The 25,286-nt window shown below is 41.1% G+C and overlaps 1 protein-coding gene across 7 annotated transcripts in view; it reads left to right on the top strand.

Moving 5' to 3' along the window:
* Nucleotides 1-25,286, top strand: part of zgc:162952 (PKc_LIMK_like_unk domain-containing protein) — a 75,673-nt gene that overhangs the window by 2,064 nt on the left and 48,323 nt on the right. For 2 of the 7 annotated variants that reach the window (XM_060906706.1, XM_060906705.1), the window contains exon 2: nucleotides 2,690-2,782. The exons of 3 other annotated variants lie outside the window; for them this stretch is intronic. In XM_060906706.1, the coding sequence (XP_060762689.1) occupies nucleotides 2,752-2,782 (31 nt within the window). In that variant the 5' untranslated portion in view covers nucleotides 2,690-2,751. Of the gene's footprint in view, nucleotides 1-2,689; nucleotides 2,783-11,754; nucleotides 11,846-24,991; nucleotides 25,103-25,286 lie in introns of those variants that run through there. 2 more of the 7 variants (XM_060906708.1, XM_060906710.1) reach the window with 2 other exon arrangements.

Raw genomic sequence — 25,286 nt, 5'->3', positions numbered from 1 at the left:
AAAAAGTGCATTTAAATAAGTTTGAGTTCTAACATTAACAAACTTCATGGTTTCATGGTTATTCTACAAAATTGTACATAACTAATAAATGGATAAAAAAAAGTATGAGGTATTATTCAAGTATGTCTGATTTAAAAAAAAAAGTCGGCAGTGACAAATTGCTTTGGTATAACAGGAATAAAAAAAATCAATCATAATTGGTAAACTAAACTACAGAATTAAAGGTAAGTCGACTAATTAGACTAATTTGTTTCGAAATGGTTAAAATCACACAGTGTGAGAGGAAAAAAATTCAAGAAAACGCGTAGGAACTGTTTATAGCTGTTTCAAAGCAACTTATAACAGAAATCTAACTGTTTCACGGTCACTCCATAATATTAAACATAACTATAAAAAGAATGACTGACTGTTCTTTAATCATTTTGTTTAATGGAAAGAGGGATAGATTAAAAAAACACAATCAGACTGTTGTTTAAACTAGAAGGGCGCTTGGTAGAGTGCATATCTCTGCCAAGTGACATATTATCAACATCAAAATCAAATCACTTGGACGTAGGATAATACTAAAGCTGTACACCAAATTTCATCCAAATCTGTTCATGACTTTTTGAGTTATGTTGGGAACAGATTAAAAAAAATACTGGATCCATATACATATCCGGATTTACATCAAAATCTAATCAATTGTTCCTTGGCCCATGGCTCACCTTTCTTCCAAATTTCATCCAAATCCATTCATTACTTTTTGAGTTAGGTTGAGAAAATACAAAGGAGGTGAAAACCTCCTCCAACAAAGTTGGTGGACATAAAAATGGTAAAAACATATGATAACCACTAAGCTAATGAATGTATTGTTCCTATATTGTGCAAACAAACCAAAAATGTCAAAAGAAAGGGAATTAATTGTTTATAGCTACTGTAACATAAGTGATAATTGATAACCCGAACACAATTGCTTTGTGAATTTTCTAACACATGAAACATATCTATAAATTAATTTTAAAAAAGTATGATATGTCATACTAATAATAAATAAAAATTGCTTGTATTGGCAAATTTCTATGGTAAAACCACGCAAGAAAAACAAAATCAGTTGATCAATTCAACTCAGTTGTCTAGAAATGGATAAATCCATACACTATGATCATTTGTTTTCTTTACTTTCACAAAAAAGTGAGTAATTTCTGATAATAGAAATGTAAACTAAGAGTAACACTAGTTTCAAAGTAAGCGTAGTGTGAATAAACAGGATTATTCTATCCACATTCACTGGATATGAGCAATCGTGCGCTCTGATTGGCTACTCTACTACTAGGCTATAAGCTCATATACTGTGAGTAAAGAAAAACAAAATGGCGGATCATGTTGTTGAACCAACCGAGGATGAAATAAAAATTCTATATGAAAGCAAAATGCCCAAAAATACAAAAAAAAACCCCAAAAGCAACAAAATATGGAATAAAAGCATCTGATGGTAAGAACATATCTTTTTTTTTATTTTACAAGTATTATTATTATTATTATTATTATTATTATTATTATTATTATTATTATTATTATAGCATGTTTCACAAATTGCTACTGCCATTTTGCCGGTTTGTTTACATTCTAAGTGGAAATGATTTTGTCGGGCGTTTTGTACAAAGTTTTTATTTTCGAATTTGCAAAAACTAAAAATAAATATGCTCCATTTCTCAAAATCCAGTGAATGTGGGCCGAATAGAACAGTTATTCCACTCAATCTCGTCATACATGGCTTATAATCAACTTGGTGCTACACGCCTCGTCGGCTATCGGCTCATGTACGACTCGATTTCGTGGAATAACTGTTAAATATGTTGGACCTTTTGTATAAAGTTTCTAATTATCAAATTTGCAAAAAATAAAAATGCTCCGTTTCTCAAAATCCAGTGAATGTGGATCATCAGCTATCAGCTCATGTACGACTTGATTTCGTGGAATAACTGTTAAAAATCAGCTACTGATGCGTTTACAACATGCCATATTTCCCCCAGTGGACACAACTGTTACTGTTTCCAATTTCTGTGAAGATTTAAATATGGTAGTGCAGGGTTTAATACCTATAACAGTCCCTTTAAAGATTGTGTAGACCAAATATGATCATATGTTCAACCAACCTACGTTCACTGAGCTGTTCTTTCTCATGGCTCTTGTTTATGGTTTAAGTAAATGTAAAATGCAATCAGTGCAACTTCCAATGCAACTTGATTTATAATATATTTAACAATCGAGCATAAATTCAGAGCTTCAGAGCTTTGGAAACACTGTTATGATTGTACCCGATGGGATACGTTCCACCTGCTTCAGCTTACTTGAGTAGAAATGATGTTATTCAATGGTTCATGATTAGGAATTAAACGACTGCTTATGTTAGCCATCATTTACTGATCTATCTGTTCTTTCAGAATGAGGTTTCAGATTTAACACCAATATGTCAACCGGAAAAAGCCCGTCTTCAACAATGTCCTCTATCCCGCCCTTCTTTTGTTAGTCACACCTTCATATTCAGCACTGTGGTCAGGTTTCATCCTTAGTCAAGTTCTTCATCTTTGTTCTTGTGTTCAGTTGGTGTGAAGAGTTGCTTTTCTTGCACATCGTGTTTGTGTGTGTGCATGTTCATTGTCGTATATGTGTGTGTGTCTGCTTTTCCTCTGCAATCTTTCATTAGGACTCCATCAGCTGTCCTACACTGTAATGCTCTGACAGACTGTTCCTACATCCAGCCTCGAGATGAATGTGAATAGCTTATTAAACAAATGGAGTAAGTAAAAAACACTTGAATTGCTCACAGTTGAAGTTGATTGCTGATTAATTTGATTTTAGGCCTTATATGATGTTGCATTAAAGTTTGTATAATTGATTAATCATTGATGCACTAGTATTGGCATTTCAATTAGTTTCTTAGAAATACATTAGACAGTACAATAACATTTTATAAATACAAATTTAGAAATTCAATCAAAGAAATCTGCTATCCTAATACAATACTTAATCAAATATCATTAAAGATTCGAGCAACGTATAATACACTCGCCTGCCACTTTATTAGGAACACCCATACATCCACCTGCTGTTTTACGCAGTTATCTAATCAGCCAATCCCCTGCCAGCAGCACAATGCATCAAATCATGCAGATACAAATCAAGAGTTTTAATTCATGTTCACAATGTTCAAACATCAGAATGGGAAAAATTGTGATTTCTGTGACTTTCACTGTGGCATGAGTGTGAGTTTGAGTATTTCAGAAACTGCTGATCACCTGGGCGTTTTCACACACAACACTCTCTAGAGTTTACACAGAATGGTGCGAAAAACTAAAAACATTGAGTTGAGTTGAGTAAGCGACAGTTCTGTAGGTGGAAACAAATACCTTGTTGATAAGAGAGGTCAGGGGAAAATGGCCAGATTGGTTTGAGCTTTTTTGCCAGGAAGGATATAGTAACTCATAGCAACTCTTTACAGCCGTGGTGAGCAGAAAAGCATCTCAGCATGCAACAGCAGAACAGCACATTGGGTTCCACTCCTGCAGCCAAGAACAGGAATCTTAGAAGCAAGAACAAGTTCCTATTAAAGCTAGAAGGCCTTTCGATTAAAAAAAAAATCGGTGAACTTTAGTTCCCTCTGAAGTGTGGTCATTGTGATGTATGTTTATTTCTGTAATATTTCACAAAATATCAGGCCATTCTGTGGCTGGGAAGTTATTTAATTTGAGGGGATTCCCGAGCAAATAATGTGCATGAAATCGCTCGCTTCGTGCAGTCAAGCAGACAGAGGAAGTCCGTGTGCGCATGCGCAGGTTTACCTTCTTCTTCTTCCTCTTCTTCTGGGTTTTACAGCATCTAGCATCCACAGTGTTGCATTACTGCCATCTACAGGTTTATCTTTGACCGTGCACTGACAGTTACATCATTCTGTCGCTAAACAAACAGCTGATCACACCGAGGTGCTCGCTGACCGCCAATATTTATTAGTTTGGTCCTGCGTTTCCTTTCCTTCGTATATAACATAACGTCTTTTCTTCTCGCTTTCTGTTACTGTAGTCGGTCTTCCATGTTTCATTCGCACACTCACGTCCTCCATTTTTCTCTCCTGTTTCAAATTTGTATCCCACAATGCCTTGCGTGAACGGGGAAAGCCCACCATGTGATGCATGACGTAGTATCTTGAATTGGGTCATGGTGAAGCAGGTAAAAATAGCCGAGAATTTAGGGCCACATGGCCTTAAATTCATTAATTGTTCTATTTTTTAAAAATTAATCAAATTGGAAGTCTGTGATTTCGACTTCAGTAGCTTTTGGTCCACTAAACAAAAATAATTGTGTGTCAGGGAAAATTCTTTTTATGACCTACACTTGAAAAATCTGAAAGGCAGTCTACCTTTAAAGTGGCCGGTGAGAGTATATTACAAGGTATAGATACAGTATGGAGCAGTGCAATCGAAGTATAATATTTTGTCGTTATACCACAGCACTATTAAATTCCGTATTCTGATTGGACAGAAGGTGTTCAGTAAATTTCTATAACAGTGCATTTGACAGTATGAAGTTTTATATTAATGAACTTATTCTCATACAGAATTGTTTCTATGGTCACCATTTACACAGGGATTTCTATGCCGCCTTTTTTTTTTTGAAGGAGTCTCCAGTATAAGTGCTTTGTAACAGTTTAAGGTTGAAGCTGTAACTAAGCTTTCAGAAAAAGGAAAGTTTTCAGTTTCTTTATTCCTACAACATGCACTTTTGCCGTATTTGTCTTAACGTCGCTTATGGACGTTCCACAATAATAAATGTTACTATAAATGGATAAGAAGGATGGATGTGCCATTCTTTAATAATAAACAAAACATTCCATCATTGGCAAATTGTTGTAGTATAAGAAGAATAAAACGCGACCAGGCATCCTGTTATAGGAAAATCATTAACGATTGGGGAGGGTCTTTAAGACCCTGAAGTTGATTATTTTTCAATAAAATTTTTTTTTTCATGGTCCGGTTTCCATCAAATCCTGCGCTCTGATTGGCTGGCGAGCAGGTCTGTATCCTACAATACGGACCCCGGTTATGGACCTCTGGCGACTTACTCATTCACAACAACAACAAACATAGTAGCAATTTTTGTCAACATTTATTTTCGCATTTCTTAGGAGAATAGCATTAATTTTACATCATGGATCACGATAACGACAGTCTTCACAGCGAAAGCGAGTTTTACTACCCTGAGGAAGAAGAAATAAAATAAAACATTTCAGGAGAAAGCTAAAAACCTGTAACTGTTGCTAACGCCGAGTAAAAACATGGCTGAATCCTGAATGACTCAATTTTGTATAAATAGGGGACTACATAGGCAGCAAAATGTAGTTTTTTTTTCCTGCCATGGAAGTGCACTTGTATACCGAGGAGGAAGCAATTTGCATTATAGCCGTGAATGAGGATTCAAAATAGCATTAATTTTACAGCATGGATAGCGATAACGACAGTCTTCACAGTGAAAGCGAGTTTTACTACCCTGAGGAAGATAAAATAAAATAAAACATTTCAGGAGAAAGCTAAAAACCTCTAACTTGCTAACGCCGAGCAAAAACATGGCTGAATCCTGAATGACTCAATTTTGTATAAATAGGGGACTACATAGGTGGCAAAATGTAGTTTTTTTCCTGCCATGGAAGTGCACTTGTATACCGAGGAGGAAGCCATTTGCATTACAGCCATGAATGAGGATTTAAAATGTCGGCTCGGCTCGGTTTTCCCTTTCGGGCGCTCTCGTTTTCTGTTAGAATTTGGTAAAGAAAAAAATAAATATATTATTTACCAGCTTAAGGTCGGTCCGTATGGTGAAATACTGTGACCTCGGCCTTGAATACTGACCTCGGCCCAGAGGGCCTTGCTCAGTACTTTCAAGACCTCGGTCACGGTATTTCACGATACGGACCTCCCAGCTGGTAAATAACATATATGTATCTCTTATAATACTACAATTTGTCAAAGATAAAATTATTTATGAACATATTGTAGTTTTTATCCATTTATATTTACATTGCCATGTAATGTTGTATTCTTTGCATATCATTCATATTACTTTGTATACAAACACTTTTCTGGGATAAACATGTCTACACACACACACACAGACACACACCAAGATATCTGTGTGTGTGTGTGTAGTCGGACTAGGTGTCATTCTGGCCTGGTACAGGTAAGAGCTCAGTCAGCGTTGCTCTCTTCTCATATTACTCCGAAGTGTTGCCTCAGTAGGTTTGCATCCGTCATACATCCTGTGTGGTTTATCGCCTGCATCACATTTAAAGGGACAGGACCACATCACTGTCATGCTGCTGTTGATGGAAATATAGCAGTTAGTTATAGATGAACAACTCTAACAGCAACGGACCAGATGATTGTCACTGTAGTGCAAGACTAGCAGTTATTGCCTGCAAGAGAGAGTAGACATAGTAGTTATTGCCCGTCACTGAAATGACGTAGACTCAACCCTAGTGGAAGTCTCTGGCAAGGAGCGCTGACTGCAAGGCCCCATACAATCAAAACTCACAGGCAAATGGGGCGGGGATTCCCCACTGAGTCTGCACGTAGTGTGTTAGCACGAGCATGTAGCCTATGGGAAATGAATAGTGTGTTGGATTAACACTAATCCCATGTTTTGGAAAATCGAAAATGTTGTCTTGGGCCCCTCTGGGGTGTCATTAATCCATGTGCAAAGTATGCAGTACGTTTGTCCAGCCTTGTCAATTTGAATAGGTGAATAGACAGACAGAGAGTCAGACAGCCTTCCTTTAGTAGTATAGCTATAAAACAGTGACATTTTCTCTTTATAAAATAGCAAAAATTGATGTCATCAGGGGCGGCACGGTGGTGTAGTGGTTAGCACTGTCGCCTCACAGCAAGAACGTTCTGGGTTCGAGCCCAGCGGCTGACGGGGGCCTTTCTGTGTGGAGTTTGCATGTTCTCCCCGTGTCTGCGTGGGTTTCCTCCGGGTGCTCCGGTTTCCCCCACAGTCCAAAGACATGCAGGTTAGGTTAACTGGTGACTCTAAATTGACCGTAGGTGTGAATGTGAGTGTGAATGGTTGTCTGTGTCTATGTGTCAGCCCTGCGATGATCTGGCGACTTGTCCAGGGTGTACCCCGCCTTTCGCCCGTAGTCAGCTGGGATAGGCTCCAGCTTGCCTGCGACCCTGTACAGGATAAGTGGTTATGGATAATGGATGGATGGATGGATGGATGGATGATGTCATCAGTGTCATAATGTGTTGTCAAGTTAAGACAGCAGGGACAATACAGTGTGAAAAAAAAGAAATATACCAAATCTCTGTTTAATCCTTAATTACTATTTACGCACTTCCTAGTCATCGATTGAATTCATGTTAATATAAACTATTAAAATAAACAATCTATATGGGGTATTGAATTGTTTAATAGCGGAGCTCGCGTGCAGAGCAAAGCTCCAAGAGAATATGGTAATGCATCGACCTGATTTTTGATGGCCTTTGTGACCATATGACGTCCATATAATGTACCATCACAGGGAACCTGACCGTAAGTGCAAGGCAACATATCTCATAAACACTTGACCACCAGACTTGTATCTTTATTTACATAAGGCAGATGGGTTTTTATCCAGCGCTTATTTGTAATTTGCTTTTTAAAAAAATAACATTGGCTTATTTACTAACACATTTTATACTCATCGGGAGCTCTGTTTTTAGACAGTGCCTAAATATACATTATGTTTTATGCTACAGTATTGCTGTTGAACTTTCAGTTCTGATTGGTCAGAAGGTGTTGATTAATTTTCTGGAGTGGCAGTTCTGTGTCAGGAATGCAGGCGACAGATGGATGTAAAAGCAGCAGAGAGTTTATTCAAGGCAAAGCTGGCAGACAAATCCAAATCATTGAGCAAAGCCAGAGTCAAGAAACAGGCAATAGTCAGGCGAGACACAGACAGGATATCACAGGTGAAGACAGACAGGGTAAACCAAATAACAAGTCCTTTTATACACAGTGATAAAATCATCAGGTGTTTCGACCCTTAACCACGACACCCTCCAGTTGGCGGGTCGGCAGTGGTGGCCAGATCACTACCCATCAGCTCTGGGCCTCCAACCCTCCACCTCCCTTTTAAAGTAAGGGAAGAGCTCTAGATTGCTGCTGTAACCAAAGTAACATCATGAACTAACTTGTTTCGTAGAATTTCCACAACATTAACTATAGATGAATCAAAAGTGTGTACCAAGAGTATGGATTCTTGAACCTGACACTTGACTGCTCCAAAGAGTATTTAATGACATCACAACCTGAGCTCATACTTAACCTTTACTAAGTCAGGGTTATATGACAGTGCAGAGAATACCATGGAAAAATATGACTTTTACTCTGTGACCATCCTGTATAACCTGAATAAGCCAATCAAGAGGAGTTGAACTGCCTAAAAAACAACTGTTTGAGTTCATAGGTACTTCAAAACAATTTTGGGGAAAAAAAAATCCAAATCCTGTAACCAAGCATGCTTAAATGATGGTACTATTTCTTTGACACCTTCCCTGATCTTAACTTTACACAGCTAGTCAGAAACCGCTCATAAGTGATGTAACAGGCTTAAAAGGAGCAGGACCCAAGAGTTTTGCCTCATGACTCAGATCAAGTGACTTATTTCAGCAGAGGGGAACCATCAGGGCCTTCTCAGCGTTCAGAGAAGGCCCAAACATATCAGCATTTCAAATCTCATCTCATTATCTCTAGCCGCTTTATCCTGTTCTCCAGGGTTGCAGGCAAGCTGGAGCCTATCCCAGCTGACTACGGGCGAGAGGCGGGGTACACCCTGGACAAGTCGCCAGGTCATCGCAGGGCTGACATAGAGACAAACAACCATTCACACTCACATTCACACCTACGGTCAATTTAGAGTCACCAGTTAACCTAACCTGCATGTCTTTGGACTGTGGGGGAAACCGGAGCACCCGGAGGAAACCCACGCGGACACGGGGAGAACATGCAAACTCCACACAGAAAGGCCCTCGCCGGCCCTGGGGCTCGAACCCGGACCTTCTTGCTGTGAGGCGACAGCGCTAACCACTACACCACCTTGCCACCGAGACCATGGCAGTGTATGTTTATGTAGGAAGTGACAGATGAATTAACCAATCAGATTTTGATTTATAGTGGGAGGGACCAAAAATTTATCGCCCTCTGCCTTCTCGAAGACCAACACGAGCTTAACTGCGACTCGGCGTCGTCAGCACAGCAGTGAAGTCACTTTCCAGCCAGTGTAGCATTAATCAGTAGTGTTAGCGAATGCTAATAAAGCGGTCATCAAGCCAGTGCTATCGAGAGCAAGTAGCACAGGCTAACGACCGAGAAACTAAGGCCCTGTCCACACGGCAACGGATTCAGGTGAATCTGATAAAATTTTTTATCATTTCAGCCTGGCGTCCACACGGCACCGACGTTTTGGGTGCCCCACAACGATATTTTTTGAGAACGGGTTCCAGAGTGGAAAAATCTGGCAACGGCGCCGTTGCGAAGTCGTCTGGATGAGTAGAGCAGATTTGTTTACGATGACGTCACAACCACATGACTAGAACAAGCAGCACTCTCGCTGTTTTGTATGAACCACTGCATTGCATTCACTTTTGTATACAGCTTTTCTTTTAAATAAACAAGTAACTGAACCATTTCTTGAATTTCTTTTTTTATTGGATAAGACTGCTTTTGGGCGGCACGGTGGTGTAGTGGTTAGCACTGTCGCCTCACAGCAAGAAGGTCCTGGGTTCGAGCCCCGTGGCCGGCGAGGGCCTTTCTGTGCGGAGTTTGCATGTTCTCCCCGTGTCCGCGTGGGTTTCCTCCGGGTGCTCCGGTTTCCCCCACAGTCCAAAGACATGCAGGTTAGGTTAACTGGTGACTCTAAATTGACCGTAGGTGTGAATGTGAGTGTGAATGGTTGTCTGTGTCTATGTGTCAGCCCTGTGATGACCTGGCGACTTGTCCAGGGTGTACCCCGCCTTTCGCCCATAGTCAGCTGGGATAGGCTCCAGCTTGCCTGCGACCCTGTAGAAGGATAAAGTGGCTAGAGATAATGAGATGAGAATGAAGACTGCTTTTCAAAATGTTCACACACAATAAGAAAATGAAGTTATATAAAACTATGAACACTAATAAAACTAATTTGTACACACAGAAGGCACGATTTCCTCGCGTAGTCGCAGCCATCTTCTTCTTGTTGTGTTTGTTCCTGACAGTGCTTCACACCGGGTAGAAGAAGGGGTTTATGCGCATGCGTCCTACTTCTTCTATTGTTCTGTTGTCTCCGATGGGACCGTCTTACAGCGCCCCTAGAGGTGTGGCATGTGTATTGCATCGTTTTCAGCAAGCGTTGCATTGCCATATGTACCTGATATTTTACTGATCCGTTGCCCATGTGGACGCGATATTTTTTTTAATAAAATCTCGTTGCCGTTGTCGTGTGGATGTAGCCTAAGATTTCCAGACTCTTCTTCCACGCTGCATGCTCCCTACAGTATTTTCACTCAGACTTAAGTATTCATTTCCCTCTTTAATTCATTTAGTTACTTTTAAAATCAACATCGACAGCTACACACAACAGAGCGACCTGGCAGCCTGCCGCTAATCCCTTGCAAAATCCTTTGCCCTGTTGCTTTTTTGGTGTCTGGCTAAGTTTTGGCTGAGCTCAAGTCCCAGTAACAGTTCACCGCTGTATTTCAGACAGTAGCAGTGATCCTGAAGTCTACAGTGACCCCTGACCCGCACCCTCCTCAATCCTCTCTCTTTCCTTATCCCATTCTTTCTCTACATCTTTATACATGTTTGTTCTAGGTGTTAATTAATGAAGGCAAATTCCTGTAAGGAGTATTTCACTCGTCGGTGTGTGAGAACCTCCCTGTCTGTATCCTGGACAGCCCCTCCCTGTACTTCAGCCTTAGGCAGGAAAACACACTGTCACACTTCCCCTTTCCTCATCTCTCTCTCTCTCTCTCTCTCTCTCACACACACACACACACGACTATATTCCTGGAATGAGTACTGTCCTCTAAACTGTTTTGTGTTCATTCTCTCACGGTTGAATCCTTGGCCTTGTCAAGGTTTAGCAAATACACCTTTCATTGCATTACTTTATCAGTGATAACATGTGATAGCACTGTGTTTGAGCTCTTGGATTAATTGCGCAACGTAGCCCAAAAGTCTGTCTGTTACTTTTAATCTTAATTAAAACTGTTCGTTTTTAATGATACAGTTCAATTATACGGGTACAATTCTTTATAATGCAGTGCTGGTTATTAACAGATTTATCACTCTTATCAGTATGTTAGCATTTGAATTAAGTATATTGCATCATTATATGTGATTACTAATTGAAACACAAAGTGTGCAAAGAGAATTAAAAAAAAACTTTTGACTTTTTTCTGGAAGAGGAAGACTTCCAAGTTCCCACTGATACTACTTCACCTTTTTCAGTTCACGTTTCTAGTTCACTACCACTCATTCGTTACATATGTGAAAGTGTACTTCCATTCAGGTATGCTGCAATCGCACGTCATTGCGTGACCTTTCTTCAACTTCGGCCTTGCTCCAGTTCCACAGACACAGGGTGACTCTCAGGAGCAGAAAGCATTTCGCACATCATTGATCCCTCATGAGGACCTACGGCTGTTGTTGTTGTTAACAGGACAGGGAGCTTTAAAGGAGGCTTTGCGGGAATGAGAGAAATGCTTCAGTGTGCCGTTAAGAGTGTTGAGTTTCGAGCTGGCTGCTGTAAATCCATCTGCAGATAAGAGCGTACTAAGGAAGTGCATGATGTGTAAGTAGAAGAAGACGGGGTTAACCCACAGGAAATTTTGCTGTTCGGTTATACAGATAGCAAAAAGCACAATATGAAATTTGACCGGAAATGTTTTAAAGTATCTCTACAATCAAAAATGTATTTATTTATTGGTTTCTCATCCGTGATGACTAATTCTGATTCTGTTTAGATTAGTTTGGAATCCCATGAAATAGCTGAAAGGTAGACTACCTTTCAGATTTTTCACATCTCATCTCATTATCTCTAGCTGCTTTATCCTGTTCTACGGGGTCGCAGGCAAGCTGGAGCCTATCCCAGCTGACTACGGGCGAAAGGCGGGGTACACCCTGGACAAGTCGCCAGGTCATCACAGGGCTGACACATAGACAAACAACCATTCACACTCACATTCACACCTACGGTCAATTTAGGCTACATCCACACGACAACGGCAACGAGATGTTATTTAAAAAAATATCGCGTCCAAATGGGCAACGATCAGTAAAATATCAGGTCCATATGGCAACGCAACGCTCGCTGAAAACGATGCAATACACATGCCACACCTCTAGGGGCACTGTAAGACGGTCCCTTCGGAGACACCAGAACAATAGAAGAAGTAAGGACGCATGCGCATAAACTATTATGCGTGAGACTTCATATTAGCCACAAAGTCAGGAAAATCTGTTCGTAAAATTACATTATAATGACCAAATACAACGAAAAGTATTTTTCCAGTCTCGCCTGTGAAAGGTAATCCCATGTGATCTCGTTTGGACGGTAAACCTGTTGGTACAGTTAAACGCAGCACATGAATGAGGCATCTTTATTCTCCGCTTTGACCTATCCAATATGGCGGCGAGGATGACGTATGATTCTACGCGGAAGGCGGCGTCTTTAATGGTCCAGAATAAATTGAATGCTACACGTTGATGGATTAATTTGTTGTTCTACGCCCTTTTTGAGGAATGTATTGTAGGACTTAAACCAACATCTGAAGAGGTGAGATCGCTCCTTTTTTTCCCTATTTTTGCTGGCAGGATTGACTGCTGTAAGGGCTATTTTCTCTCTCTCTCTCTCTCTCTCTCTCTCTCTCTCACTTTGCACCATTACACAATAAATATTCACAGTGAAAATATTTTGTAAGCGCGTTTCATGAACCAAGTTATTGGATTTGTTGACAACTCACATCGAGTTCGTTACACTTCTACCCGGCGTGAAGCACTGACAGTCATGTGGTTGTGACGTCATCGTAAACAAATCCGTTCTACTCATCCAGACGACTTCGCAACGGCAATGTTGCCAGATCTTTCCACTCTGGAACCCGTTCTCAAAAAGATTTCGTTTTGGGCACCCAAAACGCCGGTGCCATGTGGACGCCAGGCCTAAATGATAAGCAATTGTATTGGAGTCACCTGAATCCGTTGCCGTGTGGACAGGGCCTTAGAGTCACCAGTTAACCTAACCTGCATGTCTTTTGACTGTGGGGGAAACCGGAGCACCCGGACACGGGGAGAACATCCAAACTCTGCACAGAAAGGCCCTCGCCGGCCACGGGGCTCAAACCCGGACCTTCTTGCTGTGAGGCGACAGCGCTAACCACTACACCACCATACCGCCCCAGATTTTTCACAAGTAGGTCATAAAAATAATTTTCCCCAACACCCAGTTATTTTTGTTTAGTGGACCAAAAGTTACTGAATTCGAATCACAGACTTCCAATTTTATTAGTTAAAAAAAAAAAGAACAATTAATGAATTTAAAGCCATGTGGCTCTAAATTCTCTGCTATTTTTCCTGCTTCACCATGACCCAGTTCAAGATACTACGGTACGTCATGCATCATGTGGTGGGCTTTCCCCATTCGCACAAGGCATTGTGGGATACAAATTTGAAACAGGAGAGAAAAACGGAGGATGTGAGTGTGCGAATGAAACGTGAAAGAGCGACTACAGTAACGGAAAGCGAGAAGACGTTATGTTATATACGAAGGAAAGGAAACGCAGGACTAAACTCGTTTAAACCTCGGTGTGATCAGCTGTTCGTTTAGCGACAGAATGATGTAACTGTCAGTGCACGGTCAAAGATAAACCTGTAGATGGCAGTAATGCAACACTGGATGCCAGCTGCCGTAAAACCCAAAAGAAGAAGAAAAAGAAGATAAACCTGCGCATGCGCACACGGACTTCCTCTGTCTGCTTGACTGCGCGAAGAGAGTGATTTCATGCACATTATTTGCTCGAGAATCCCCTCAAATTAAATAACTTCCCAGCCACAGAATGACCTGTTTTGTATTTTTTTTTGAGATATTACAGAAAGAAACATATACCACTTTGACCAAATTTCAGAGGGAACGAAATTTCACCAGTTTTATGAAATCGAAAGGCCATCTAGCTTGAAGTAATTCACTATAAATTATACAAATATTATCTTAGGTAGTAACTTTAAGCTAAATAATTTGTGTGCGAAGTAAATAATTAACTTAGCTCATGTTCTTGCATTTATTCATCTTCAGTAAATGCTTTATCATGTTCAGGGTCATGGTGAATCCCAAGCCTATGCCAGGAATGCTTGGTATGAAGATGGAATACACCCTGGGTGGGATGCCAGTCCATCACAGGGAACTAAAGACATGCATTCACATCTAGCTTAACGAATCCACCGATCAGCATGTTTTTTTTTTTTAAATACACTCTTTTTTTATGACAGTTGTGGCTACTCTTAAAGAAATTGACTTGTCAGAATATGACAATATAAATCCAAACTCTGATACTGAAATCCCACTCTTGTCTACTTGTGAGAAATGCTAGCTTATATACTAATAGTTACCTACTTGCTAATGTTAACAACAATATAGTGTAGCTATACTGTTGTAGTAAATGGATTTAACTACAGTGGTGCTTGAAAGTTTGTGAACCCTTTAGAATTTTCTATATTTCTGCATAAATATGGCCTAAAACGTCATCAGATTTTCACACAAATCCTAAAAGTAGATAAAGTAGATAACCCAGTTAAACAAATGAGACAAAAATATTATACTTGGTCATTTATTTATTGAGGAAAATGATCCAATATTACATATCCGTGAGTGGCAAAAGTATGTGAACCTTTGCTTTCAGTATCTGGTGTGACCCCCTTGTGCAGCAATAACTGCAACTAAATGTTTCCAGTAACTGTTGATCAGTCCTGCACAGCGGCTTGGAGGAATTTTAGCCCATTCCTTCGTACAGAACGGCTTCAACTCTGGGATGTTGGTGGGTTTCCTTACATGAACTGCTCGTTTCAGGTCCTTCCACAACATTTCGATTGGATTAAGGTCAGGACTTTGACTTGGCCATTCCAAAACATTAACTTTATTCTTTTTTAACCATTCTTTGGTAGAACGACTTGTGTGCTTAGGGTTGTTGTCTTGCTGCATGACCCACCTTCTCTTGAGATTCAGTTCATGGACAGATGTCCTGACATTTTCCTTTAGAATTCACTGGTATAATTCAGAATTCATTGTTCCATCAATGATGGCAAGCCGTCCTGGCCCAGATGCAGCAAAACAGGCCCAAACCATGATACTACCACCACCATGTTTCACAGATGGGATAAGGTTCTTATGCTGGAATGCAGTGTTTTTCTTTCTCCAAACATAACGCTTCTCATTTAAACCAACAAGTTCTATTTTGGTCTCATCCATCCACAAAACATTTTTCCAATAGCCTTCTGGCTTGTCCACGTGAGCTTTAGCAAACTGCAGATGAGCAGCAATGTTCTTTTTGGAGAGCAGTGGCTTTCTCCTTGCAGCCCTGCCACACACACCACTGTTGTTCAGTGTTCTCCTGATGGTGGACTCATCAACATTAACATTAGCTAATGTGAGAGAGCCCTTCAGTTGCTTAGAAGTTACCCTGGGGTCCTTTGTGACCTCGCCAACTATTACACGTCTTGCTCTTGGAGTGATCTTTGTTGGTCGACCACTCCTGGGGAGGGTAACAATGGTCTTGAATTTCCTCCATTTGTTCACAATCTGTCTGTCTGTGGATTGGTGGAGTCCAAACTCTTTAGAGATGGTTTTGTAACCTTTTCCAGCCTGATGAGCATCAACAACGCTTTTTCTGAGGTCCTCAGAAATCTCCTTTGTTCGTGCCATGATACACTTCCACAAACGTGTTGTGAAGATCAGACTTTGATAGATCCCTGTTCTTTAAATAAAACAGGGTGGCCACTCACACCTGATTGTCATCCCATTGATTGAAAACACCTGACTCTAATTTCACCTTCAAATTAACTGCTAATCCTAGAGGTTCACATACTTTTGCCACTCACAGATGTGTAATATTGGATCATTTTCCTCAACAAATAAATGACCAAGTATAATATTTTTGTCTCATTTGTTTAACTGGGTTCTCTTTATCTACTTTTAGGACTTGTGTGAAAATCTGATGATGTTTTAGGTCATATTTATGCAGAAATATAGAAAATTCTAAAGGGTTCACAAACTTTCAAGCACCACTCTTCAAGCATCTTTCACACTTTCAAGCAAACTTTCAAGCATCTTTCTATTCTGATATGTCTGCATTTCTCTGATTTGTTGACTATACGCCTCCACTTATAGTCTAACTCAAAGGTTCAGACATTATAAGGTCATGTTTGTATAATAGCAACTAGTAGTTATTGCCTGTGAACCTGATTTTCTCTGAATGGTACTCTTCACAGGGGCTGTGTTGGTCCTAGATTTTGGTCATACAGCTGCTTGGAATTGGGCAGTGTACCCGAGCGCTGTAGGTCCTGTGCAATCGAAATTCTCAGGCAAGTCGGGAAGGGCGCCGAGGCTGCGCACAGTGTGTTTGCATGAGCATGTAGCCTATGGGAAATGAACAGTGTGTTGGATGAGCACTAATTCCATGTTTTGGAAAAATCGAAAATGTTGTCTTGGGCCCCTCTGGGGTGTCACCAATCCATGTGCAAAGTATGGAGTATGTGCGTCCAGCCATGTCGATTTGCATAGGTGAGCAGACAGAGAGACAGACAGCCTTCCTTTTGTAGTATAGAAGTGTCAATGTCTCTGATGACAGTTCCACCCCACACCACCAGAGGTCTCCATCACCAGAATACTCAGCCACTTTATCAGTCATCAAAACTCTCAAGTCATCCCTATTACTTCCACATTCAGTCACTGATTTTATACTCCTGGTTTTTGTTAGGTCACCACGAAGTCTTGCCATGTTTCTAGATGCAGCTTGAAGACCTTATCCCATGTTTGTTTGTTTGTTTTCTGATACTTTTGATGTGTTTACTGATTGACAGCCTTTGCCTGTCCCTCTTGTTTGTTTTGTTTTGATTACATAATGTTTGTCCTGGCACGGTGGTGTAGTGGTTAGCGCTGTCGCCTCACAGCAAGAAGGTCCGGGTTCGAGCCCCGTGGCCGGCGAGGGCCTTTCTGTGCGGAGTTTGCATGTTCTCCCCGTGTCCGCGTGGGTTTCCTCCGGGTGCTCCGGTTTCCCCCACAGTCCAAAGACATGCAGGTTAGGTTAACTGGTGACTCTAAATTGACTGTAGGTGTGAATGGTTGTCTGTGTCTATGTGTCAGCCCTGTGATGACCTGGCGACTTGTCCAGGGTGTACCCCGCCTTTCACCCGTAGTCAGCTGGGATAGGCTCCAGCTTGCCTGCGACCCTGTAGAAGGATAAAGCGGCTAGAGATAATGAGATGAGATGTTTGTCCTTTTGGTTTAACCTGGCTTTACAAATATAATTGTATCACACCTATATGCTTTTTGAACTTCCTGCTCTAGAGTTAGTCCTGCCATTTGTTGTAATAATTACCTCCACTCTTTGGGTAAAGGCTTGGCAAACCATGTCTTTATGGACCTCACTTTGTGTACAGAGGATCCGTCATGCTGGAACAGGTTCAGACCCCTTAGTTCCAGTGAAGGGAAATTGGAATGCTAAAGCATACAAAGACATCCAAAGCAATTGTTTGCTTCTAAACTTGTGGTAACAATTTAGGGAAGAACCACATATTTGTGTGATGGTCAATTGTTGACAATATTTTAGCCATATAGTGTATCTCACTCAATATTTTGGACTGTCATTTCTCTTTTTCTTCATTGTGCATCAATATTGGTTCATATCTAACCTAAAAGTGGCAGAATAGTTATATCTCATATATTTATGTCACGTGACACACGGTGCATTGTTTTCAGATGAAGTCTTTATCTAGGAGCATCTGTTGATGAAAACATACTCAGAAACAGAGAGACACATGTTTGCTACAGTTGTTAGGAATGTCCTTGCCCACTGGTTTGCCCTTTCCTGTAGCGCTGAAGTGGGGAGAGAATGTGAGGGGGAGAGCACTGGGTCCTTTGCCAAAGCTTTCTCAAACACGTCTGATCTAAATCATGCCACAAAAGCTGATCTCCATTTCCACATTAACTCTGTAAACTCACAGGTTATCATTCATTCATTCATTCATTCATTCATCTTTAGTAACCACTTTACCCTGGTCAGGATTATAAATTACAGTAATAAAAGGAATAAATGATACAAATATGCAATATAAAACAAGTGTTGCCAGGCAAAACAAACCTCGCCCGGCAGCACTTATTTTATACCTATATGTTGATAATGTTAATATTTCTCAATCATCAGCTATCAGGTTATAATCCTATGAAAATCCATGACCTTGAGTTTGACATTTCAAAGTCATTCAAGGTCAAAGGTCATGGCAGCAACTGAAAGCCCATTTGGGACTTCTTATATGTTGATAATGGTAAACATGTGGCTATCATTTACCATTTTAAAGTTATAGCCCTTTGAAAACCCATGACCTTGAGTTTGACCTGTCAAGGTCACGCAAGGTCAAAGATCATGGTGCCAAATGAAAGCCCATATGGCACATCCTATAAGTTGATACTGGTAAATATCAGTCTACCATCAACCCTTTTCAAGTTACAGCCCTCTGAAAATCCGTGACCTTGAGTTTGACCCTTCAAGGTCACTCAAGGTCAAAGACCATGGTGCCAAATGAAAGGCCATATGGAAGTTCCTATATGTTCATAATAGTAAACATCTGTCTACCGGCAACCATTTTTTGAGTTATAATGGAAAATATGTTATTTTAACCAATGACCTTGACCCCCCTGACCCTTAACCCCCAACTGCTACAGAGAATGTCCAAGCTACCCCATCATACAGCATATGGTTGGAAGCAGAATTGAAAGATTCACATTTTGGTTTTAAGTTGAAGTCAAAATGATGAATTTGAAGAGAGTTATTGCAAAAACAAACAAACAAATTATTTTGACCTTTCCAGTGACCTTGACTTGATTACCCCCAAAAGTTAATCAGGTAATCTATGGACCATTGCCCACCTACCCTACATCAAGTGCTATTTTATAAGCTGTTTTGTTACATTAAACTACATTTGAAGCAATTAATGTGTTAATTACAACTAGGATTATTCGTGTACAAAAATATACACAATATACCAGACTCCTGTTAGATGTTTATTTCAATTCTTACCATCTTCTCATTCATATATTATTATATTAGTCTTTTTTTATCTTATAATTTGTACAGGGCGGCACGGTGGTGGTGGTGTAGTGGTTAGCGCTGTCGCCTCACAGCAAGAAGGTCCGGGTTCGAGCCCCGTGGCCGGCGAGGGCCTTTCTGTGCGGAGTTTGTATGTTCTCCCCGTGTCCGCGTGGGTTTCCTCCGGGTGCTCCGGTTTCCCCCACAGTCCAAAGACATGCAGGTTAGGTTAACTGGTGGCTCTAAATTGACCGTAGGTGTGAATGTGAGTGTGAATGGTTGTCTGTGTCTATGTGTCAGCCCTGTGATGACCTGGCGACTTGTCCAGGGTGTACCCCGCCTTTCGCCCGTAGTCAGCTGGGATAGGCTCCAGCTTGCCTGCGACCCTGTAGAACAGGATAAAGCGGCTAGAGATAATGAGATGAGATAATTTGTACATAATTTCTTGTTTTTTAGTAGATTTGACGACAAAGTTTTTTTTTTTTAATTGTATTTGGTCCTTATTTTCTAACCCTAGATGCAGGTCATTTGTATAATCTGAAAGGGGATTCCAGAAAATTGTTTTAAAGAGGTCTGAGTCTGAATGCGAGTAACTTTCCCTGTGCAAGTTTTGAAATAAGTTTTGAACTAAAAGAATAAAGATAATATACACTCACTGGCCAATTTATTAGAAACACCCATCCACTTGCAGTTTGATGCAGTTATCTAATCCGCCAATCCCTTGATAGCAGCACAATGCAGATACAAATCAAGAGCTTCAGTTAATGCTCACTTCAAACATCCGAATGGAAAAAATTGTGATCTCAAAGTGTGACTACTTTTATGGGTGATGATTTGAGCCAGATGGACTGGTTTGAGTATTTCAGAAACTGCTGATCTCCTGGGGTTTTCACACACAACAGTCTGTAGAGTTTACACAGAATGGTGCGAAAAACAAAAAACAGTGAGTGGATGGAAGCACCTTGTTGATAAGAGAGCTCAGAGGAAAATGGCCACATCGGTTTGAAGGATATGCCAGGAAGGATATAATAATTCATAGCAACTTTTTACAACCGTGGTGAGCAGAAAAGCATCTCAGCATGCAACAGCAAACAGAAGACCATACTGGGTTCCACTCCTGCAGCCAAGAACAGGAATCTTAGGCCGAATCCCATTTCACCCCTTGGACCAACCCCTTGGCCCTTCCCCTCCATTTTGTGCGTTCACGTGAAGGGGTAGGGGTATCCCAATCCCAGTTAACGCGGAGGGGTAGGGGAAGGGGTAGGGCTTCTGTACCCCTCCAAACGGAGAATTTCCTGGAGCTGACTCCGAACGAAGGGGTTTGAGTGATTTCCCACAATGCCATGCGGATTTCAGCGAGATTTCATGCGGATTTCAGAAAGATGGCGGTTCCCGCAGCGGAAGATTGTCATAAATGTATTTTCTCCATTATTTACGTGTTTTAAGTTGTTATCCAGAGGAAACACGCCGCTTGATTCGCTTTCGAGCTGAGAATGAGCAGCGATTTCTGAAATCCAAGCTGCTGATAAAAAGCTTTGGGAGTGAGTATTGTTTTCGGTTGCTTGACTGCGTACGTTTTGTTCTGTTATTCTCGCTTTTATTGTTTACATGAGTGTTCTGACACCTCATTCTGTCGGATGTGGTGCACGAAGCGCCAAAGATATCCCATTCAGTGGTGTTAGTTAACAAATCACACCCTGCCAGCAGAGATTTCTGGTTCTCGCTCTGACTGTAGCGGCTGGTCGCAGCCAATGACGCATTTGGTCGCGTTTTGCTAACGTAAACGCTGACGGAGGTACGCGATGACGTATGCGATCGTTGAAGGGCTATCCCAATACGTAGGGGTTGAATTTCAAGCCCTATCCCTTGTAGCTCAGTTTCAAGGGGAAGGGCCAAGGGGAAGGGGGAGGGGTAGGGGAAGGGGTAGAAATTAGAATTGGGATTGGGCCTTTGACTCAAGAACAAGTTCCTATTAAAGTGGCCGGTGAGTGTAAATAAATAGTATGTACAGTAGGGTGGTCCTGAAATGTATGTGAAAATTGTTTTTTACCAAAACATTCCGACCACCCTACCATTTTTTTTTACATAGGCTAAAAGAAGGCAACAAGCAAAATTTCAGAAAAATTGGTTAATATTTAGAGGTGCCACACGAGGTTGCAAATCGGGTTAAGCCATTAACGTTAGTTGGTGCGTAGACCGTTGCAGAGAAGATCTCAAACCCCCAAAAAGTCACAGTTCTAGAGGGAATATGCCACTTCTATGAAAAAGAAGAGGCAGGAAGAGTTTATAGACTGATAGAAGGTTAACTTTCATGCACTAAGGGGTTCTTAAACAATGAGCACTGATCGTAATATGCTGATGAAGTTGTGAATGTTTTTCTTTCTATGTTTTTCAGATGGCTAGCAACAGTAATACAAGTAGCACCGGTGGTGCAAAGCACAAACCCAGGCCAAGTTTACATTAGACCGTATCTGTCTCGTTTTCTTCGCGGATGCACTGTCCGTTTACATTAAAACGCCTGGAAACGCCGGGAAACGGGAATCCGCCAGGGTCCACGTATTCAATCCAGATCATGTGTGGTCCGGTGCTGTGTAAACATTGAGAATACGCGGATACGCTGTGCTGAGCTCTAGCTGGCGTCGTCATTGGACAACGTCACTGTGACATCCACCTTCCTGATTCGCTGGCGTTGGTCATGTGACACGACTGCTGAAAAACGGCGCGGACTTCCGCCTTGTATCACCTTTCATTAAAGAGTATAAAAGTATGAAAATACTGCAAATACTGATGCAAATACTGCCCATTGTGTAGTTATGATTGTCTTTAGGCTTGCCATCCTTCCACTTGCAAGTGGTAAGTGACGCGCATGCCCGACATGCACTGAGATCACACACACAGCGGCTCAGTCCCGAATCACTGCTTGTGCGCGCCACTCGCGTGCTCTGTGAGCTGCGCAGGGCCGGAGTGCGCACCATCCAGAGGACACTCGCTGTTCAGGGCGGAGTGATTTGGAGCGCAGGATGCCTGCGGAGCCGAGCGTATCCGTGTATTGGTGTTGCTGTGTGCACGCAAATTGTGTATTGGCGTTGCTGTGTACACACTAATCGTTTTAAAAACGTTAAGCTGATGATCCGCTGATACGGTCTAATGTAAACCCCACCCCAGAAAGGACAATTATGTTTGGTTAATTGGTCCCACTTCCAAGGAACTGTCTGGGAGAAAGCTTCCTTCTGCTAGGGAAGTCCTTAGTGTGTTCTTTTATCTCCACAAGATACCATAATACCGAAGGGTTTAGAAAATCACAGACAAGTAATAGCTATTGTTACAGTACTTTGAACACAGGAAGTTATATTACTATATTGTTTGTATTAATATGAAACAGTTAATAAGCCACATTATTTTATATTGTGTCTTGAGTGAAAACTTTAATGGCTTTGTGGCACCTCTAAACATTGTTCAATCTTAACCAAATTTCGCACAATAAATTCTTTTAGGCAATGTAAAAAAAGATAAGGTGGTCGTAACAAAATCCTAAAAAAAAAAATTTTGGGACCACCCTAATGTACAGTTACATTAAACTCGCAGTGTCATGTACAGTTATCTGATATGGCATGTACAAGTGTTGAGTTTATATACAGTTCATTATTAATATTGTGATAAAACATATAAGGAAAATATTTATTTTATGTTTTCTCCATCAGACACATCCAAAAAATCAAAAAAAGCATAAAAGGAAATTCACATAATACGCTGTTGAAACACCGAAACACGATCACTTAAATCACCATTATCACATTGCTAAAACAACACGAGAGCAAATTCACAAATTAATGGCGTTTGCAGTTTGTGAGATGTTCATGCACGTGTGATATGTGAGCAATTATTTTCAAGCAAATCCAGCTTTCTTGGAGAAACTTTGTTGCTTGAGCTGGAGGGGAAATGACGCCATCGTTCCTGTCTTCTCTCAGTATGAGTTACTGGAATGTCAGAGTTGTGTATATGCTTTCCTGCTTCTTGTGTATCCGTGAAATCCGCACATCTTTCCCACATCCCTTAGTGAGGATGATATTTTGCACTCAGGGTAGAAAATAATTGAATACTTTTAGGAAAATAATCAACGCTGAGGTGATGTAATAGGGCCCGACGTGAACCGGAGTTATGATCACTGACACTGGAGACTCTTTCCAAAAACTATAAGCAGTTTTATTACAGATTATGTCATGTAATCCATTTTAATCCATTCATTTAAAGCATCTGTTGAACAGGGTGATGTGTAAATCATTGCTATAGAAGTTGTTGTTATGTCAACACCTCCAGACCAATCAGAATCAAGCATTCAACAGCACTATGATATCAAATAAACATATATATATATATATATATATATATATATATATATATATATATAAGAAGACACTTCAAAGAATACCAAATACAGATTATTTGTCTCATAAGCACATTGAACAGCGAGAGACTAAAGCATCTCATGCCATTATCTCAGATTTCACAAAGAAGGAAGTTCATATTTACAAAAGAATGGGCTTGTGATCATCACACACCTACAGATAGACAACTCAGCAACTCTGTGTGAACAATTTTATGCAGTATTTCGCTAATAAACTGTGGTTTCAGAGCAGAAGCAGGTGCCGGAAATGACTCACTCTTGTGTAAACTGTGAGTGTGTACATTCTTGGCCTTACCTTGCAGAAGGGTGATGGTTCAGGACCAAGTTAAAAACTAATCCTAGGGGGTGTTGTGGCTCAGGCGCCATACCATAAATCCGGGGACCCGGGTTCGATTCTGACCTGAGGTCATTTCCCAATCCCTCCTCGTCTCTCTCTCCCGTTCATTTCCTGTCCTGTCTCTACACTGTCCTATCCAATAAAGGTGAAAAAAGCCCCCCCCCCCCAAAAAAAAAACCTAATCCTAAAACCGAATGCTGTAAAACATCTTTGCTTTTTGATGGATGACGGATTCCTGAAAATGTATGTTAATCTGTAGTGCTGGGATAATAATGTGTTAATGCGCAACGTGTTTTTTTTTTTATTCAAGAATAATTTCCATCCATTAATCCATTTTCTTCCACTTATCCGAAGTTGGGTCGCAGTGGCAGCAGGCTAAGCAGGGTATTCCAGGCGTCCCTCTTCCCAGCAACACTTTCCAGTTCCTCCTGGGGGATCCCAAGGCATTCCCAGGCTAGATGAGATATACAATCTCTCCAGCATGTTCTGGGTCTACCCCAAGGTCTCTTCCCAGTTGGACATGCCCGGAAAACCTCCAAAGGAAGGCACCCAGGAGGCCTCCCAATCAGATGCCCGAACCACCTCAGTTGACTGCTTTCGACATCAAGGAGCAGCGGCTCTACTCTGAGATCCCTCCAGATGTCTGAGCTTCTCACCCTATCTCTAAGGGTGAGCCCAGCCACCCTACATAGAAAGCTCATTTCAGCCGCTTGTATCCACGATCTCATCCTTTTGGCCATGACCATCAGTGAGGGTTGGAACGTAGATTGACTGGTAAATTGAAAGCCTTGCCTTCTGGCTCAGCTCCCCTTTCACCAAGATGGTCCGGTACATCGCCCACATTACTGCTGATACCACCTCAATCCACCTATCCATCTCACGCTCCATTTTACCATCATTCGTGAACAAGACCCCGAGATACTTGAACTCCTTCACTTGGCGCAGCAATTCATTCCCACCCAGAGGGAGCACTCCACTGTTTTCTGGCAGAGAACCATGGCTTCAGACTTGGAGGTGTTGAAAAATGTTGCTTGTATAAACCCTGAAACAAAGCTTAGGCTCTCGATACATCGTTAAAATTATGTTGGAAGGTGGACTGGCTCTTCTAAATGGCATGTGTTTATATTATACATTGGTCAGATCCTGCTGAGGCTGGTTCATGCCAGGGATGAGCAAATCAATATCATTCAGTATGTAC

Source organism: Neoarius graeffei, chromosome 24 (genome assembly GCF_027579695.1).
Source record: "Neoarius graeffei isolate fNeoGra1 chromosome 24, fNeoGra1.pri, whole genome shotgun sequence".
NCBI lineage: Eukaryota > Metazoa > Chordata > Actinopteri > Siluriformes > Ariidae > Neoarius > Neoarius graeffei.
This window is presented reverse-complemented; position numbering and strand designations above follow the sequence as displayed.